The sequence below is a fragment of the Elephas maximus genome, chromosome 4 (assembly GCF_024166365.1).
Source record: "Elephas maximus indicus isolate mEleMax1 chromosome 4, mEleMax1 primary haplotype, whole genome shotgun sequence".
In the NCBI taxonomy this organism is placed as follows: domain Eukaryota; kingdom Metazoa; phylum Chordata; class Mammalia; order Proboscidea; family Elephantidae; genus Elephas; species Elephas maximus.
Genome location: NC_064822.1, coordinates 85,109,909 through 85,129,316, shown reverse-complemented (window position 1 = coordinate 85,129,316; position 19,408 = coordinate 85,109,909). Strand labels below are relative to the sequence as shown.

The 19,408-nt window shown below is 40.7% G+C and overlaps 1 protein-coding gene across 1 annotated transcript in view; it reads left to right on the top strand.

The window, feature by feature from the left end:
* Window positions 1–5,700, top strand: part of ITPR2 (inositol 1,4,5-trisphosphate receptor type 2) — a 523,041-nt gene extending 517,341 nt beyond the window's left edge. Inside the window, exons 56-57 of the mRNA XM_049882682.1 lie at window positions 3,780–3,941; window positions 4,693–5,700. Coding sequence (XP_049738639.1) covers window positions 3,780–3,941; window positions 4,693–4,779 — 249 coding nt within the window. The 3' untranslated portion in view covers window positions 4,780–5,700. The remainder of the gene's footprint in view (window positions 1–3,779; window positions 3,942–4,692) is intronic.
* The last annotated feature ends 13,708 nt before the right edge of the window (window positions 5,701–19,408 follow it).

Sequence of the window (19,408 nt, the reverse complement as noted above, 5' to 3'; positions counted from 1 at the left end):
AAGAACTCTGGTCTACAAAGACAAAGATATTGAATTACACCTGGGGCATGGCAGAATAGGGAGATGGAGCAAAGGGAGAAGGTCTGAAATAGGTGTTATGGGGGAAAGTTTGGCAGAGGAAGCCAAGTGTTGTTGTTAGTTGCTGCCGAGTCACTTCCAACTTATAGCAACCCTGTGTATAACAGAACAAAACACTGCCCAGTCCTGTAGCATCCTCACAATCCTTGCTATGTTTGAACCCATCGTTGCAACCACTGTGTCAATCCATCTCATTGAAGGTCTTCTTCTTTTCGCTGACCATCTGCTTTACCAAGCATGATGTCCTTCTCCAGGGACTGGTCCCTCCTGATAACATGACCAAAGTATGTGACATGAAGTCTCACCATCCTTACTTCTAAGGAGTATTCTGGTCCTCAAAGTGACATCTTGGCTTTTTAACACTTGAAAGGGGTCTTTTGCAGCAGATTTGCCCTATGCAATATGTCGTTTGATTTCTTGACTGCTGCTTCCACAGGCTTTGATTGTGGATCCAAGTAAAAGGAAATCTTTGACAACTTCAGTCTTTTCTCCGTTTATCGGGGAAGCCAAATAGGAACCCATTAAGTATTTGTGGGATAGTATGGATGACCCAGCAGAGTGGGAGATCGTGCCTTGTAATGGCATCAGCAAATGTCTCTGTTCACCAGCAGCCAAGGCAGATGGACAGATGAGGAAGACAGACAAAAGTGTAGGGAAGTTAGGAGTGTCAGCAAAACTGTGTCTGCCATGGTGAACATTAATGTGTGATCTGGTAAGGAGAATGGAAAACAGACCTGTGGTAAATTCTTTATAAACATCAAAAGGTTGGAGGTTCGAGCCCATCCAGAGGTATGTCAGAGGAAAGACCTGGTGACCTACTTTCAAAAAAAACTTCCACTGAAAACTGTGGAGCATAGTTCTTAACACAGAGTTGCCATAAATCAGAATCAATTTGACAGCAACTGGTACTGGTCCTAAGCCACAAGCTCCTTGAGAGCAGACACCTGTCTTATCAGACTTTGCATGCCTGAATACCTGGCAATAGATGTAGAGGACCTGATTGAATGAATGAATCCAACTGTCATTTTGCAAGTCAGAGTAAGTTAGTGCTCGCCTTTGAAATGCTAATTAGCTGCAGCTGTATAAGTGCAGTTCAAAATGCTTCAGTATTTTTTATCCTTAATCTTTGATCAGCTCTGTCACTGCCATTGGGATTGGGGAGTATCTTAATTTTCTAGTGCTGCTGTAACACAAATACCAAAAGTGGATGGCTTTAAAGAACATAAATTTATTTTCTCATGGTTCTGTATGCTAAAAATCCAAATCAAGGTCTTGGCCATGTTGATTCCTTCCATGAGTCTCTCTCCTAGTTTCTGGTGTTTGCCAGAGATTCTTGGGGATCATTTGCTTGTAGGCAGTCCTCTTATAGACTTCTGTGTCCCCCTGTGTGTGTGTGTCTCTGTGTCTATTATGGTGTTTTTATAACTCAGAAACAATTAGGTTTACAATCCACCCTATACTGGAATGACCTCAACTGATTGATTGATTATATTATAGTAGGTTGCATATGGAAGGTAATCTGCTCTACCCAAGGCCAACTGATTAAAATCATATGTAACTACTCCATAACAGCAGCTAGGCTAGTGTTTGGCCAAACAACTAGGAACCATATTGTTGTTGTTGCTAGGTGCTGTAGAGTAAGTTCCAACTCATAGCAACCCTACGTACAACAGAACGAAACGTTACTCAGTCCTGTGCCATCCTCACAATCATTGCTATGCTCGAGCCCATTGTTGCAACCACTGTGTTAAACCATCTCATTGAGGGTCTTCCTCTTTTTCACTGACCCTCTACTTTGCCAAGCATGATGTCCTTCTCCAGACTGATCCCTCCTGATAACACGTCCAAAGTATGTGAGATGAAGTTTTGCTATCCCTGATTCTAAAGAACATTCTGGCTGTACTTTCAAGACAGACTTGTTCATTCTTCTGGCAGTCCATTGTATATTCAATATTCTTCACCAACACCGTAATTCAAAGGCATTAATCCTGTGTTCTTCCTTATTTATTGTCCTTATTTATTGTCCAGCTTTCATATGAGGTAATTGAAAACACCAGGGTTGGGTCAGGTATGCTTTAGTCTTCAAGGTGACATCTTTGCTTTTTAATACCTTAAAGAGGCTTTTGCAGCAGATTTGCCCAATGCAATGCATCATTTGATTTCTTGGCTGCTGCTTATGGGTGTTGATTGTGGATCCAAGTAAAATGAAATCCTTGACAACTTCAGTCTTTTCTCCATTTATCGTGATGTTACTTCTTGGTCCTAGCCAGCTGGACATGTAAAATTAACCATCACAGGGAGGTATAAAGAACTTGTTTGTTATTCCTTGACTGACAGCAACAAGAAGAAAATCCAGCCCAAGAAACCGGATGAGATTGAGATTGAAGCCCAGAGACACATAGGTTGGGGCTTTACACTGTATCTGGGAAGGAAAGCGCTCTGTGGATGCTCATTCTAGGAATCCCCCAGGCAGAGGTAGTTGCAGCCACTACAAAGGGCCTTTCTGGAGTGGAAAGAATCTTAAGCAAGAAGGTCACTACAATTAATGTTGGGAGAAGGTGACTTAGAAATATAGGTAAGTAGATAGAGATACACACTGACAGACACAATCAATGGCTTACCTGGCTTCAAATTCCAGCTCTGCCATTTACAAGCTTCTGACATTGGTAGTTAAGCTGCTGGGGCCTCTATTTCCTCATCTTTAAAATGGGGATAATATGATTTAACTTGCAGAGCTTTGTTGAGGATTGAGAAAAGTAATATAAGTAGTGCACAGTGATTCTATGACATTACGCAATCCAGCAGAGTTTTCTAGAGGGGTGGGAGTCTAGGCTAACTAACGTCTCTATGGTGGTGGAGGAGAAACACACAGACATACATGTACATGCATGCCCGCACTCAAGTACTCATTTATTCATATGCACACACACGGATGTATGTAGTACACGCACGCGCGCACACACACACACACACACACACACACACACACACTCCTAACACCCACTCCTCCTAGGAAAACAGAAGTGGTACCAGCTCTTGCCCCCTAGGGAAGTCTCACTCTGAAACCTTACCCCCAGCGTAATAAAGTGTTTCCAAAGGGAGCACACAGAGTAACCTGGGGCCATGCCCTCCCACTTCCCTCTTCTCTGAGTAGAGCTCAGCCACCAAGCTGCTAGGGAGCCTGTATTGGGGAAGTGGGAGGTGAACTAGCGTGGGTGGCTGGAACTGAAACATTTCTTTTACCACCCTTCTATTCCACCACCCCCTTCTCTTCTGTGCCAGGGGTGGAGGAGAAACAGCTCATGCCTGTGCTGTACCCACGCACACTTGGAACTGTTCTCCCCACCTCCAGACCCTACATCATCATTTATCAAGATTCACTGATTGCCTGCAGGGCTCATGGCACTGCTTGAAATGCTCCATCCAGGACCTCCCTGGGAGCCCCTAAGGAGTATGTTCCAATATTTGAGATCTTCCCCCAGCCCATGAAGACCAGTATCTACCTCCCTCTCCCCCACCCCCCATCTCCCCCTATCCTACCTTAACCCCCTGCCCACTTCTGGCCAGAGAGAGTACCTTTTGAGTTGAGTGGTAGGAGACTTTGATTTAAATGTTAATAACAGTGAACGTCAATAACCATTCTTTATGGAACTTCAGACTACCTTCCATACTGATCCCTTGTTCTGAATATTTGCTCATAGGAGAAGAATTTGGACTGGTTTCCTCGGATGCGAGCCATGTCCCTTGTTAGCAATGAAGGTGACAGTGAACAAAATGAGATTCGGAACCTCCAAGAGAAGTTGGAATCGACCATGAGTCTGGTCAAACAGCTGTCGGGTCAGCTGGCGGAGCTCAAGGAGCAGGTCAGCGCACTTGGGAGGTGGAGCTGGGTGGGGTGGAATTATTAATCACCTGGGCAAGTGGAGGCCCAGAGATTCCTGTGAGAGAAATTGCTATCCACAGAGGGCTGTCTTCCAGTTCACATGCCATGGATGAAACAGTAGCAGCTCTAGTAAAGCAACCCCACATTGTGCTGTAACACCAACATCTCAGCAAGCAGAGGCTTCCACTCATCCTGCCTCCCCATCTTTGTGGGGCACTTCTCCTTCTATGGAAGAGGGAAGGAAGGAGCAAGTGTCAAAATACAAGAATCTTTTTGTGCTTTTTGATAGAGAATCATATTTTCTGGTGTCATAGCAATTACTAAATTCATTAGAAAGGTAAATCACCATTCATATCTGTCACTTCAATGCCATAATCAATGCCTTGATAATATAGAGGTGTTAGCATTGTTAAAAACTATCAACACTGTGATAGCTATTAAAATAACTAGGATGATCGTGATGATTACGTGACAAGCAAGCTCAGCTTTAAAAAAATCATGGTTCCCTGTTCCCTAACCACAAAGAGGGCTGTTCTTTTTCTCTGTTTATGGAAATTCACTTTTTAAAAAATGTTTTTCCTTAAAGGAAAAATAACTGTATCCTATATGATGCCCGACAGACTTCAGGAGCTTGGGAAATCTTAATCCCAAAATGTTATGGCTCACCAGCACTGAGTATGAGTGAAGAAATCAGCTCAACACACTCTCTGTCTCTCTCTCTTTTTCCCCAGATGACAGAACAAAGGAAGAATAAGCAGAGACTGGGCTTCCTGGGTTCAAACACACCCCATGTGAATCATCACATGCCACCACACTGATACCATGGGGCGAAGCCGTGACTAGCCTTTCATCAGTGCCCTGCCTGATCCTGAATAAAGAACTGGGATGGAGGGGAGTGAACAGTGCCTATTGTTGAAAAGTTAAAAACAACCAAGTGCCAAGATGTTAAGTGGTTTAGCTCTGAGAACAATTTCTAGCTGTGTTTTCATGGTTGAGAAGACCAAGCCTGAAACGCAGCAGCTAGAAAGCACACATCACACATTCTTAATGCAACGTGAAGTAACTTGCTCAAATCGATGGAGGGGGCAGGGAGGGACAGGGAGAAGGAGGTGCAGGGCAGATATAACCGATCAGAGTCAGCTTTGTCTTAAATGCTGACAGCAACCTTTGTTGTGGTTGGTTGGAATTTCTTTCTTTTAATTGTGGCATATAGGTCAGTGATATGGGAAATAATACTTTGGTGGCTAAGTTTTACTAAGGAAAATAACTGAAAAGGATAAAAAAATGAAGGTTGAAAAAAATGTTAATGCTTCCACACTGTAGCTCTCTCAGGGCAATTTTTCCTTATTGAGAACATGAAACACAAAGGATTTACAGCACTGGAAACCTAGTGCTTAGGAGCTTAAGCCCCTCATGCTGACAACACGACTGGAATGTGATTGCTTTCTCCATGGCTCAGAGGTGCTCCATCAACATGGAGCACAAAGGGGATTTTCACATAACTGGTTAAAAACGTGTTTTAAGTCATATATATATATATGTAGTCTAAGCTTTTAAAAGATTTTGGGAAGAAAAAGCTGACAGTAAGCCCCAGGGAAGAATAATTTTAGAACATATGTATGCTATTAAAATACATTGAGATTAATAAATGAAAAAGCTTAAAGGTAACAGGAAATATTCAGACTCTTACCATGGTGGCATTGCCTTTTAGAAATATGGAGTAAAAGCTATTTGATTCATGTGTTCTTTCCTTAAGGAACTGAGTGTTTTTATTTATCCTAATCCCACGGTAAGGAAAAATAACCCAAGGAATTTTTTGAACACTCACAAAAATGCAGCATCTCAATTGCCTATCTTCCTACTGTATCAGTAAGGGGTTTTGAAAATGTAGAAAGATAATAATCTCTCTCCCAGATTATTCTCGTGTGAACTTATGCAACCAGGCTTTGTGGAGGGAGAAGACAATCTGCCATGCTCAGATTCTTCTTAGAGACTATGCATTTAGGACATTAGAGCAAAACACAGACCATGAAAATGTCAAGAACAAAAAATTACCTCAAGTCTTTAAATGCTTGCTTATTACCAGCAAGGTTTAAGGTCCAGATAGGGCTTGCAATCACAGTTTTAAAGCTTTTGGATTTGTCTAATATTACTTAAGTTATTAGCTGCTACAAATCTCAAATGATGGCCTATGGGGAATATAAAGAAAGCCTGAACCAATTCTTCTACACATTGTTAAAATGTAGATTTGGATCAAAGCTGTTGGAACTTAGAGGAACAAATTTTGGGACTGAATCCACTGATATCCCCAGTGTCATCCCAAGCTAAGAGTTCTTTACTTAGACGTGATAGTGTTTTTCCTGACCAATCTCTGAAGATCCGTGACCTCCAGTGTCCAAAGATAATAGAAGTTGAGATGCTTCTGCATCTCTGCTTGAGAAATTCAGCTATCATTCAATTACTCTTAATTCATTACTCAATTAAAACTTTAGAGTGTATCACGATTTTGTTTTTTAAGTGGCTTTTTTCTTTTTTCACCCAAACAGAAGTAGTTCAGCCATTTTTTTTTAATCCAAGACTATCATTGTTATTAACACTATTAGGTGAAGGGTACACTTTAAAATATTTTAATCAGGCAGAAAGTTTTACAGGTAGGAAAAAAAAAAGTGGTAAATATTGACACTATTCCAATGTAGGAACCTATCTCTATTTCAACATAAAATGAAGTGTTTCTGATGTCTGAACTAAAGGTCAAGAGAATAAATTCATTTGTGCAGTTGTGAGCAACCTGCCTTTCGGATAATGAACTATCTAGTCTTTTCTGACACCATGGTAGTTGTTTTTATAGGGAGGAAGCCATTGGCTGTATAACTGCTATCCGGAAATGACCTAATCTCTCCAACGGTTGTCTAGCGGCAGCTCATAGTTTTACAGCGTTTTGTTCTCCTCTGGAAGTATCCAGGAATTTGCAGCTAACAAGACTATTATTGATCAAAGTTTAAATACGTCTCAGTTGTGTTTTTAATGCCTCTTTCTTTCCTGCCTAAATGCTTAGAGATTATAAAGCAAAATAAACAAAAAAGACTCTTCCTAGGACAAATTCGCGATGGAGAAAATAATAATGGGGAAATTTGAAATTTTCAATACAATTTTGTTTGTTTTATATATATATAGCATATATATTAATGTAACTGGAATATTTGACCTAGGCAAGTATCAATTAATACACTTATATTTATATAGTGATATTAAAATAAATACAATCATCTAAGACTTTAATGTTAAGGAAATTGTTTAATATTTAGTTATTAAAACCCATATTGGTTTAAAAGTATCAGTTTCTGCTGGATGCAACTTTTAATTTCAGAGGGGTTTTGTTACATTCTGTGTTCCATTATGAGACTCAAAAGTTTAAATGCAAGTATACTGCACTAAAACATCATTTTAGAACATTTTGAGATAATTGTATGACTATAATATTCATAAATAAATTATATACATGCAAAACTTTATCATATTTTCTACCCCTTAAAAAAGTTAGAAAAGGGCTTATTCTCTTGCATATTTTTCTGTCTTAAAGAGAATGCAGTTTCCAGTAGATGGTTGATCATATCAGGAGACATTTCATTCAAGTCAGAACTAATTCCATGCCTATTCCTATATTCTCAGCTCACAACTCAGTGTTTTGGTGGCTCTTTTATTTTATGGTTGTTTTATAATAAACAGTAATGCAGTACAACCCACCCTTCACCCCTCACCTCCCAGGACGGAAATTGCATAAAGAGGCTGGGGAGGCCTTGGGGGAGAGTGAAGAATGAGACTTCCGCTTCCTAGTATACTACTGTTAGGGAAAAGAAAGCATAAACTTTAGACAATAGCAAAAAAAAAATTTTTAAAAAGCTTACCCTCCGGGATCCAGTAGACTCGGACTACATAAGTAAATAAATGTTTCACAGGCATAATGAAAAAGGCCTTAAACATACTGAGAATAATGCCTTACGAAAGAGCAGCTATAAAATGGCTTGCTGCCTATAGCTGTTGTTAAAGCTATGTGGAATGACAGCAGCATAGTGTGACCCACAAACCCAGTTCCAATAAGCTGTAATACATGATACAATGCAAAACGATGGAGCAGCATCTTAAGCACAAACACAGATGTATCCAAAGGCCAGACAAGTAACTGAATCGCTGTGTACACAGACTGTGCTGTGTGTAAGGAGCTGGGAGGCGGCGGTGAGCTCTCTATTTTCAAAATTTGACAACCAATTTCAGATTTTAGAACATGCCTGAGGCCAAATGAGGTCCTTTAGCCACTCATTTGCTATGTCTGAAATAAGTATTGATAAAGCTATGTCATTTGGTAGGAAAAAAAAAAAAAAACACACACAAAACAACAAAACCAAGCAAAGGAGCTAAAATGCATGTGAAAACTGAGAAATCTGAAAATACATCCAGGCATCGTCTCTGAACGGGAGTGTTTCCTCGGACTTGAATAATTTATGAAATTTTCATGCCAGTACTTCTCATATCACCAGTAGGCTTTAATTTTCCTGGAGAAGAGGATTAATATATTGGCCTCAAAAAACTTGATTTTAATATATGTCAAGACCAGATTAGTATAACCTATAAATTAATACTAATAAATTTGGATTTGCGTAACTTTTTTGCATGTGATACTTTAACTTCTTTATTCATCTCTTACCAGCCAAGCCAAAACCCACTGCTGATGAGTCAATTCTGACTCATAATGACCCTGTAGGACAGAGTAGAACTGCCCCAAGAGTTTTTAAGGAGCGACTAGTGGATTCGAACTGCTCCGTTTGGTTAGCAGCCATAGCTCTTAATCACTATGCCACCAGGGCTTCCCATCTCTTACCATGTTTCTAAATAACAATTCCATTGGTGTGAAAAGGAATTATTATTCCTATTTTACAAAATGAGATGGGAGGCACAAAAGTTTTGGTGACTTGAACTATGAAAACTCGCCATCAAGTCAATTCCAACTCATGGCGACCATATAGGACAGAGTAGAGGTGTCCCATAGGGCTTCTAAGGAGTGGCTGGTGGATTCAAACTGTCGACCTTTAGGTTAGCAGCCAAACTCTTAACTACCATGCCCCACAGTCCCAACTTGAACTCTACTGCTGAGCAAATCCTGATGGACTGATGTACCCAGGGTTTATCGGGTATTGGTCAAATCCCCAATTTATGAACTCTCCTTGGGTAATATCAGCATCATGTCTGATGGCCAACACGGGCTCAGTGGGCACAGACCATTTGGTTGTCTAGGATTTCATGGTTCTAAACACGCAGTGATTCAAGTGATAGTTCCCTTCAGAAGAGAACTGAGCACGCCACAGCTGAAGTCAACGGAGGTTGAACAAATCACATGCAGTCTATGAATAGAATTCTTTACTCATATGGGTATTTTCCAGTGTGCCACAGTTCCTTGAAGCAGTGTGGCAATTGTTTTGTTTTGTTTGGCTTTTGCAAATTGGAGAAAAGTTTGGAGGAAGGACATTGGACAACCGAGTTCCTCTTCTAGTCAGAGTAATTGGTACTAAAGGCAGTAGTATTTATGTGAGGGGGAGTGCTTTGACCAGAGCCTTCAAAAGCTTGCTCTGCAGAGCACATCCTCAGGTGAGGAATCTGTGTTCTTTAGCTTCTTCTGTGTCACTACCCCACAGCAGAGACAGATGGAGTCAGCTACGTGGCAAGCAAAGAAACAACAGATCAAACTTTATGCAGGTAGAAAATTTATAGGAACAAAGATTAGTTATTAGTTCAAGCTCAGTTTAACTCAATTTAACAAAATTCTGGTTCTACAGTTTCGGTATGGATTTTCCCCTAGATTAGCCTACTCACTTTTAACTGTGGTCCTTATGGGTAAAATTTACTCCAAGTAGAGTTGCCCTGGAGCCCTGGTGGTGTAGTGGTTAAGGGCTCGGCTGTTAACTGAAAGTGTGGCAGCCCTGGTGGCATAGTAGTTGACCAAAAGGTTGGCAGTTTGAATCCACCAGCTGCTCCTTGGAAGCCTTATGGGGCAGTTCTTCTGTTCAGTAGGGTTGCTATGACTCAGAATTGACTCAGTAGCAAAGGGGAGTTGCCCTGACCAAGGATGCAACTCTGCAGCTCACTGCAGCACATTCTTCCAAAGCCTCTCCCCGAAACGTATTTCCATAGGAAAAATTTCTTCGGAGACTGGTCCCTGTTCTTGTAACTGTGCTTTTTGCTTTGTTTTTATAATTTTCTTCACTTTGGACGATTGTATCCTTTCTGTATACCATAACTTGTTCTTTCCTCTCTTTCAACGTGGGTCAAAAGATTATGATCCTGGTCTTCTCAGCAGGATATTCAAATAAGAATTATGTGAACAGAATAGCCTAAAATTTGGGCCTACTTTATAAAAAATTTATGACTCTTGATTTAGGTTTGGTCAAGGAGGCAGCGCACTATGTATGAGTGTTAGGGAAGAAGAATTTTTTTAGGGACAAGACATTTTACAATTGTGGCGAAGAGCTGGGGAAGAGCTCTGGAAGGCTGGGGCTTCTGCGTATGCTAGTGGACCTGAAGTCACTGCAATTCAACAGAGCTGGCAGTTGGGAGAGAAGCAAGTGAGAAGGAGAGCAAACTGGAACCCATGAGAACTGAAATTTGCATCTATCTCTCACTGCCTCCAAACTCCCTAGCACAGGTGACCTTAAAAAGAAGCTGGTTTCCTTCATCATGGGTGCATATGCACCTGACCCAAGATTCAGAGAAACTGAAGGAGGAGATTTCATGGGAGCTGAAGGAGCTGTGAGCCAGGTACTGCCCCACATCAACAAGGCGAGCCAGAAGATCAGGATGTGAGCTGCAGTGACACCTGTCACACTTGCAGCGCTTAATGGCTGCTGCTTCACTTCTATCTTCCAAATCTCATGAAACTGTCCCCTCTCCAACTCATAGAGACCCTATAGGACAGAGTAGAACTGCCCCATAAAGTTTCCAAGGAATGCCTGGTGGATTTGAACTGCCAACCTTTTGGTTAGCAGCTGTGGCTCTTAACCACTACACCACCAGGGTTTCCAGCCTATAGCTATTTAAGGAAAGAAATTCTGGGAATAGTAGTTCCAACTGAGCCAAATTGACGTAGCTCAAAACCACTTCACTGGTAGACCCTACTAATGCTCACCAAGAGTGATGCTCCTTTTCATACTGGGTGCCTGGAAGACAAACTCCCCAGCACCCATTGCAATGAGGTGAAGGCTTATGACTAGTTCTAGTCAATGGATTGTGAGTGGAATTGACAAGGCGAGCCAGTAAAAAGCCCCTGTGCAACCTTCAGTCCTTTCCCTGCTGGGCCAATTATTAAGATAGGTGGTGGAACCCAAGTTAGAACCAACCTGAATCCCTGAGTCACCACTTTGAAGGGAACTATACTGGAGCATCGGAGAACCACAGAAAAATTGATTTGAGTGAGAAATAAACTTTTATGTGTTAAGCTTTTGAAATCTAAGGAGAGATTTTTTTGCTAACTAAATGAGATTGTACGTGTGTGTGTGATAATTTGTTACTGCAGCATAACCCAGCCTATCTGACTAATACAGACATAATACAGTTGCAAAATATGCAACGTGGATTTATCCAAGAAAATATGAAGAAAAAAATATATATAATATTCATAATAATCATATCATTATTTATAATTCAATAATTTAAATTTAGCCCAAATGTGCCGCTATGTGAGTGTGTTTAAAACTTATGATTTAGCCGTAAAATGGATTGTTATGAAATCTATGAGAAGTATGTAAACTGAGACAACATAGGAAAACAGGCAGTCAGTTTAGAAAAATGGCTAAAAATTTGAGAAGACACTATTAATTATGTAAAAATGTGCTTCTCAAAAGAACTCAAAGGAACTTGAACACTATAATGATGTTCATAAAGTGGTTATAGAATTATACTTCATTTTCCATTTTCTTTGTCTAAGCTTTCTGTAAATTTTAAATTGCTTTTATAATTTAATAATGTTTTCTTAAAGAAAATGAAAGTTACATTGACTTAAGTCCAGCAAGCAGTTCCTAAGGACAAGTTTTCCCAAACTCATTTATGTTTTTATAGGATCACTGAAGGTGTAGATAAGTGAATACCATAGCCACAGTTTATATTGATTTCAACGAGACCTATAAGAAAAGTTTGCATGGTGTTCCTGTGGACAAGATAGAGAAATTTGTCCTGCATGAAGGTAAAGTTCTACAGATTTGTATGCAAGTGAACAATTTTACTTAATGTGAGCCTATAGTAAAATATTTTTGGCCTGTTATTAAGAGCTCTGTCCTTGGCACTTTCCCAACCAACATTTATGTCAATGTCTGGGATAAAGAAATAGATGGCAAAATTATAAAATGTGGAGATGACAAAGTTGGGAAGTAAAATAAACATGATTGATGACAGACTAACAATAATTTTGAGAACTGGAACAGTGAACAAAGCTATTCTGATGAAATTTAACTGGGAGAAATATAAACTTTAGCTCCAAAAATCTCAGCTGCATAAATTTAGAATAGAGCAGACATCTGCTCATGTAACACACAAACCTTGAGGTTTTGAATAACCTCTATCTCCATGTTTACATATTCTTTTATTTCAAGAAACATTTGAATAGCATTTATATGTGAGTCTTATTAAAGTAGTATAGGCAAGATATGATCAGGGATTTATTTCAAAGGGTAGGCAGTAGGTTGGTTACAAGAGATATTCAAAAGGGAGAATTTACAAAACTTGGTGGTCAATTGTTTGTTAAATGAATAACTTATAAGGATCAGCACAAAGCTGGTCCTTCTGAAGCAGAGATTAAAGATGTCCCATATGCCCAACTTTTCCAAACCGTTGCATCACTCCATCATCTTTAACATCAACTACTCACTCCCTCTCCCCTCAGCACTCTTTATCCTGTCTTTGGGTTTGGTAATTCACTGCAACATCTCACAGAACTCATGAGCCATACTTACTGTTAAGTGGTTCATTAGGGAAGTAACAGTACAACTAAGGATCAGGATCAACTTGGAAATGACAGGTACAACAACTCAAGATGCAGTTCCTTGATCAGGACAGCTTCTTCTCACCCTCTGCGACCAGTCCTTGCTGGAGTTGCTGCTGCTGGGCCCTGCTGGGAACCTTCTGTCACCAGGCCCTGCTGAGGCAAGTGTTACATACCTCTTAGCTCTGTGCAACCCCATCCCAGCCACCTCACGCCAGTCTCCTGGTTCCTGTACTGTCTTGCCTCAGCCTCTGGCTGTCTTCTATGTTATAGCTCCTTTCTCTCTCTCCATGTCACCCTTTAAGTGTATCAAGATGTCAAAACTCACCGATCCCCTTGTTAGGGTTCCATATACCTTATTTGCATGGTCCCACTCCCACAAAGGTGCCATGCACTTTATTTACATTATTAGCAGGCTATCTAATCCCCTTGGTGGGCCACAAGCACCTCATTGCACCTAGTCAAAAAATACCTTTTTTTACCAATGTAAATGGTGACTATACACATGAACCTCACCAGATGGAATACACAGGAAACAAATTGACTACATCTGTGGAAAGAGACAATGGAAAAGCTCAATATCGTCAGTCAGAACAAGGCCAGGGGCCAACTGTGGAACAAACCATCAATTGCTCATATGCAGGTTCAACTTGAAACTGAAGAAAATCAGAGAAAGTCTACAAGAGCCAAAGTATGGCCTTGAGTATATCCCATCTGAATCTAGAGATCATCTCAAGAATAGATTTGACATGTTAGACAGTTATGACTGAAGACCAGACAAGTTGTGGAATGACATCAAAGACATCATACATGAAGAAAGCAAGAGGTCAGTGAAAAAACTGGAAAGAAAGAAAAGACCAAGATGGATGGCAGAAGAGACTCTGAAACTTGCTATTGAATGTTGAGCAGCTAAAGCAAAAGAAAGAAATGATGAAGTAAAAGAACTGTACAGAAGATTTCAAAGGGCAAGCTCGGAAGGACAAAGCAAAGTATTATAATGACATGTGCAAAGAGCTGGAGATGGAAAACCAAAAGAGAATAACATGCTCAGTGTTTCTCAAGCTAAAAGAACTGAAGACAAAATTCAAGCCTCAAGTTGCAATAGTGAAGGATTCTATGGGGAAAATATTAAATGATGCAGGAAGCATCAAAAGAAGATGGAAGGAATACACAGAGTCATTATACCAAAAAGAATTAAGTCAACATTCAACCATTTCAGGAGGTAGCATATGATCAGGAACCGATGGTACTGAAGGAAGAAGTCCAAGCTGCACTGAGGGCATTGGTGAAAAACAAGGCTTCAGGAGTTGACCGAATATCAGTTGAGTTGGTTCAACAAACGGATGCAGTGCTGGAAGTGCTTACTCATCTATGCAAAGAAATTTGGAAGACAGCTACCTGGCCAACCACCTGGAAGAGATCCATATTTATGCCTATTCCCAAGAAAGGGGATCCCCCCAAATGCAGAAATTATAGAACAATATCATTAGTATCACACGCAAGCAAAATTTTGCTAAAGAGCATTCAAAAGCAGCTGCAGCAGTATATCGACGGGGAACTGCCAGAAATTCAGGCCAGATTCAGAAGAGGACGTGGAACCAGGGATATCATTGCTGATGTTAGATGGATCCTGGCTGAAAGCAGTGAATACCAGAAGGATGTTTACCTGTGTTTTATTGACTATCCAAAGGCATTCGACTGTGTGGATCATAACAAATTATGGATAACATTACAAAGAACGGGAATTCCAGAACACTTAATTGTGCTGCTGAGGAACCTGTACATAGAACAAGAGGCAGTTCAGATAAGACAAGGGGATACTGTATGGTTTAAAGTCGGGAAAGGTGTGCGCCAGGGTTGTATCTTTCCACCATACCTATTCAATCTGTATGCTGAGCAAATAATCTGAGAAGCTGGACTATATGAAGAAGAATGGGGCATCAGGATTGGAGGAAGACTCATTAACAACCTGCATTATGCAAATGATACAACCTTGCTTGTTGAAAATGAAGAGGACTTGAAGCACTTACTGATGAAGATCAAAGACCACAGCCTTCATTATGGATTACACCTCAACAGAAAGTAAACAAAAATCCTCAAAACTGGACTAATAAGTCACATTATGATCAATGGAGAAAAGATTGAAGTTGTCAAGGATTTCATTTTACTTGGATCCACAATCAACAGACATGGAAGCAGAAGTCAAGAAATCAAAAGACGCATTGCATTGGGCAAATCTGCTGCAAAAGACCTATTAACAGCGTTGCAAAGCGAAGAGTTCACCTTGAAGACTAGGGTGCACCTGACCCAAGCCATGGTATTTTCAATCGCATCATATGCACGTGAAAGCTGGACACTGAATAAGAAAGACCAAAGAAGAATTGACGCCTTTGAATTGTGGTGTTGGCGAAGAATATTAATATACCCTGGACTGCCAAAAGAATGAACAAATCTGTCTTGGAAGAAATACAACCAGAACGCTCCTTAGAAGCAAGGATGGTGATACCGTGTCTTACATACTTTGGACATGTCAGGAGGGATCAGTCTCTGGAGAAGGACTTCATGCTTGGTAAAGCACAGGGTCAGCAGAAAAAAGGAAGACCCTCAATCAGATGGAGTGACAAAGTGGCTGCAACAATGGGCTCAAACATAACAAGGATTGTGAGGATGGCATAGGATTGTGCAGTGTTTCATTCTGTAGTACGTAGAGTTGATATGAGTTAGAACTGACTCGATAGCACCTAACAACAACAACAACTTAGTTATTTGGTGGGAGTTAACAAAGCCATGGTTACAAGACCATAAAAGTGATCCATTGCACCACAGGTGTCAAATAAGAGAAGAATCCAGAATGACTCTTGGACTTTTAGCTTGATGAATGGGAAAACAGTGGTGCTGTCCATTGAGATAGAGAATACTGGAGAAGGAGGGGGGAGTAGAAGATAAATTTCATCTTGGACACATTGAGTTTTAGTTGTTTAAGAGACACCCAGGAAGAAATATTTGTTAGTCAGTTGGATATGCAGGTCTGAAGTTCATGAGCGACATCAGAGCTAGAGATAAAAGATTTAAGAATTAGCATGATATACATGGAAAAGAGGCCAAAGGAACACCTGTATACTAAAAGGCAGAGTAGACATTAAGAAGAGAAGAAGGTCAAGGAAGGGCAGAGTCCCAAAGAAGATCAAGCAAGAGAAATCCAAAAAGGAGAATAAGAAAGAAAAATAGGAGTTAGTATAAGAAAGAAAAAGAAATATTTCATAAGTAAAGGGAAAAGCCAGAAAAAACTCCTTGCCGTCAACTCAATTCCGACTCATAGCTACCCTATGAACTGCCCCATATGGTTTCCAAGGAGCGCCTGGTGGATTCCAACTGCTGACCTTTTGGTTAGCAGCCGTAGCTCTTAACCACTATGCCACCACGGTTTCCAAAGGGAAGAGAGAGTTTCAAAAACAAGGTGTGGAACTTCCTGTAAAATATGCTAGTAGACTATCAGAGTCTGATATATTTTCTCCTAAGCTTACATTCATAAATAGATAAAATCTAGTATAATACCATACCTAATAATATAATTCAAAAAAAAAAAAAAAACCACACTAATACATAAACTAACTTAATACTGTAACTAAAACTAAGAAAATTTTATTAAGGAATATCTCAAATTATATCTTGGGTCACACATTGCATGTCTTATTCTCAGAATAGTTTGTGGACAGCCTAGAGTAAGAAACTAAGAGAATTTGACTCAGCCCCCACAGTTTGTTTAACTCTAAGACATGGCCCACACTCCTGTGAAAACAGGTGGTCATGCCTGTTTTACATGAGAACTATGTTCTGAGTCAGTCAGTTCCAGCATCAAACGTCCCCTTTACCATTCCATTCCCATCAGACCCTCTCATTCCACCTCTGGAATAATAAGCTTCCTGTATATAAAGAACAGAAAGTAGAACAAGGCAGGATAGAAGCATGATGCATCTTGGCATGCTTGGTCAGTGAAGGAACAATGTGAGTCTGGATAGAAATATTACCAGGGGTAATGCTAACTGGGCATGGAGGTCCTCCACCTACATTGAATAAAAAATACTGCAGTAGTATGCTACATCTGACTCTAATTTAGGAGAATTAGAATCAGTGTAGAAGGAAAGCAGCCTCTACTTCTGCAAGGATAGCTTGCTGGGCATTGCCATTTAGGCTACCAGCCATACATATCATCCTGCCTCAAGCAAGAGGTGCAAATTGGAGTGAAGCAAATGATCTGCTAAAAGGAGCTCTATATTCTCCCTCTTCCAGTAATTCTGGAGGAGTGAAGCTGGAAAGGTAGCACAGAATAGCCTCAGAATAGCATGAGATGCCCTGAGGAACCAAGTTCCTGCCAAGCTCTCAAGTCAGCCTTCACTAAGTAGATTACCACTGAATATTGAACTAAAGGCAGAGACAGCAGCAGAGCCTCCTCTGCATCTGGGTTTTTTAATATCCCTCTAAAAATGGTTACGGAAACCTTGGTGGCATGGTGGTTAAGTGCTATGGCTGCTAACCAAAAGGTCGGCAGTTCAAATCCACCAGCTACTCCTTGGAAACTCTATGGGGCAGTTCTACTCTGTCCTATAGGGTTGCTATGAGTCAGAATCGACTCAATGGCAATAGGTTAACAGGAAATATGGTTACAGGAGACATCGGTGGTTCGTTGGTCAAATTCTGGCCTCCCATGCAGAAGACCTGGTTTCAATTCCTGGCCAATGCACCCCATGTGCAATCTGTCATTGGAGGTTTTCGTGTTGCTATGGTGCTGACCAGGTTTTAGTGGAGGTTCCAGACTAAGATAGATTAGGAAGAAAGGCCTAGTATCTGATTTTGAAAATCAGCCAATGAAAACCCTATGGTTCACAATGGTCCAAACTGCAACCTGATCATTGGCATGATGCAAGACCAGGCAGTGTTGGTTCCATTGTCCATGAGATCACCATGAGTTGGGGGTCACCATGCGTTGGAGATCAACTTCATGGCAGCTAACAAAAAATATGACTACAGGAAAAACTACAGACAGTACAATCCCAGGATATTTTAAATGAGAATCATGTAACTATCATTCAAAATCTGGTTCCAAGATGTAGAACATAAGCCAATATGACCTTGTTACACAGCAATTCCAACATTTTTCTATTGATTCAAGATATATTGTAGTGTGGCCCTTGTCTTGGCTTAAGATAATACTACATTACTGCATATGGACACATACATAAACACATACAAATAATATATGTACTATATTTTAAAACATTGAAACTGATTTTGTTTGTGCCTGTGCAGTCTTATTAATCTAGTGTCACCTTTGAAGACCCTAGGCTGGCTCAGTGAATGAGTTATACAGGCACCCACTGAAAAAAGTGTAATGGTAGATTCTGTGAAGACCATGGCTGATCACATTCCCATTCTCTCCTATCTTATTTGAACTATCCGTTACCAATTAGTCACATCTTTAAATTAAAAATAATTGTGCTGCATACAGAGGATGGGGGACAAAGTCAGCAACCGATTTTGGAAGACACCTTGTAAAAACACTGTCGGGAAGAGAAAAATGACCATGGCATTCTATCATTTTTCCATGAGGTCGTCATCTTGGCTAATGGTCAATGATGTACCCCTAAATAAATTAAATTTATTGAGTGTCAACTTTGTGCCTAATACTATATACTAAATGGAGAGTGGTAAACAGGGAATGAGGAAATCAAAATAAAAAAAACATGAGCAGGGGCTGGGGTCTGGGGAACTTGGTTTGAGGGGACTTCTAAGTCAATGGGCAAAACAATTCTATTATGAAAACACTCTGCATCCCACTTTGAATTGTGGAGCCTGGGGTCCTAAATGCCAACAAGCGGCCATCTAAAATACATTAATTGGTCTCAACCCACCTGGAGCAAAGGCAAAGGAAGAACACCAAGGTCACACGACAACTAAGAACCCAAGAGACAGAAAGGGCCACATGAACCAGAGACCTACATTATCCTGAGACCAGAAGAACTAGTTGGTGCCCGGCCACAATCAATGTCTGCCCTGTCAGGGAGCACAACAGACAACTCCTGAGGGAGCAGGAGACCAGTGGGATACAGACCCCAAATTCTCATTAAAAGACCACACCTAATGGTATGATTACGACTAGAGGAATCCCAGAGACAATGCTCCCCAGAACTTCTGATGGCACAGGACAGGAACCATCCCCGAAGACAAATCATCAGGCATGAAAAGGACTGGTCAGTGGGGGGGAGAGAGATGCTGATGAAGAGTGAGCTAATTAAATCAGGTGGACACGGGAGAGTGTGTTGGCAACTCTTGACTGGAGGGGGGATGGGAAGATAGAGAGAGAGGGAAGATGGCAAAATTGGCACGAAACGAGAGACTGTAAGGGCTGACTCAATAGGGGGAGAGCA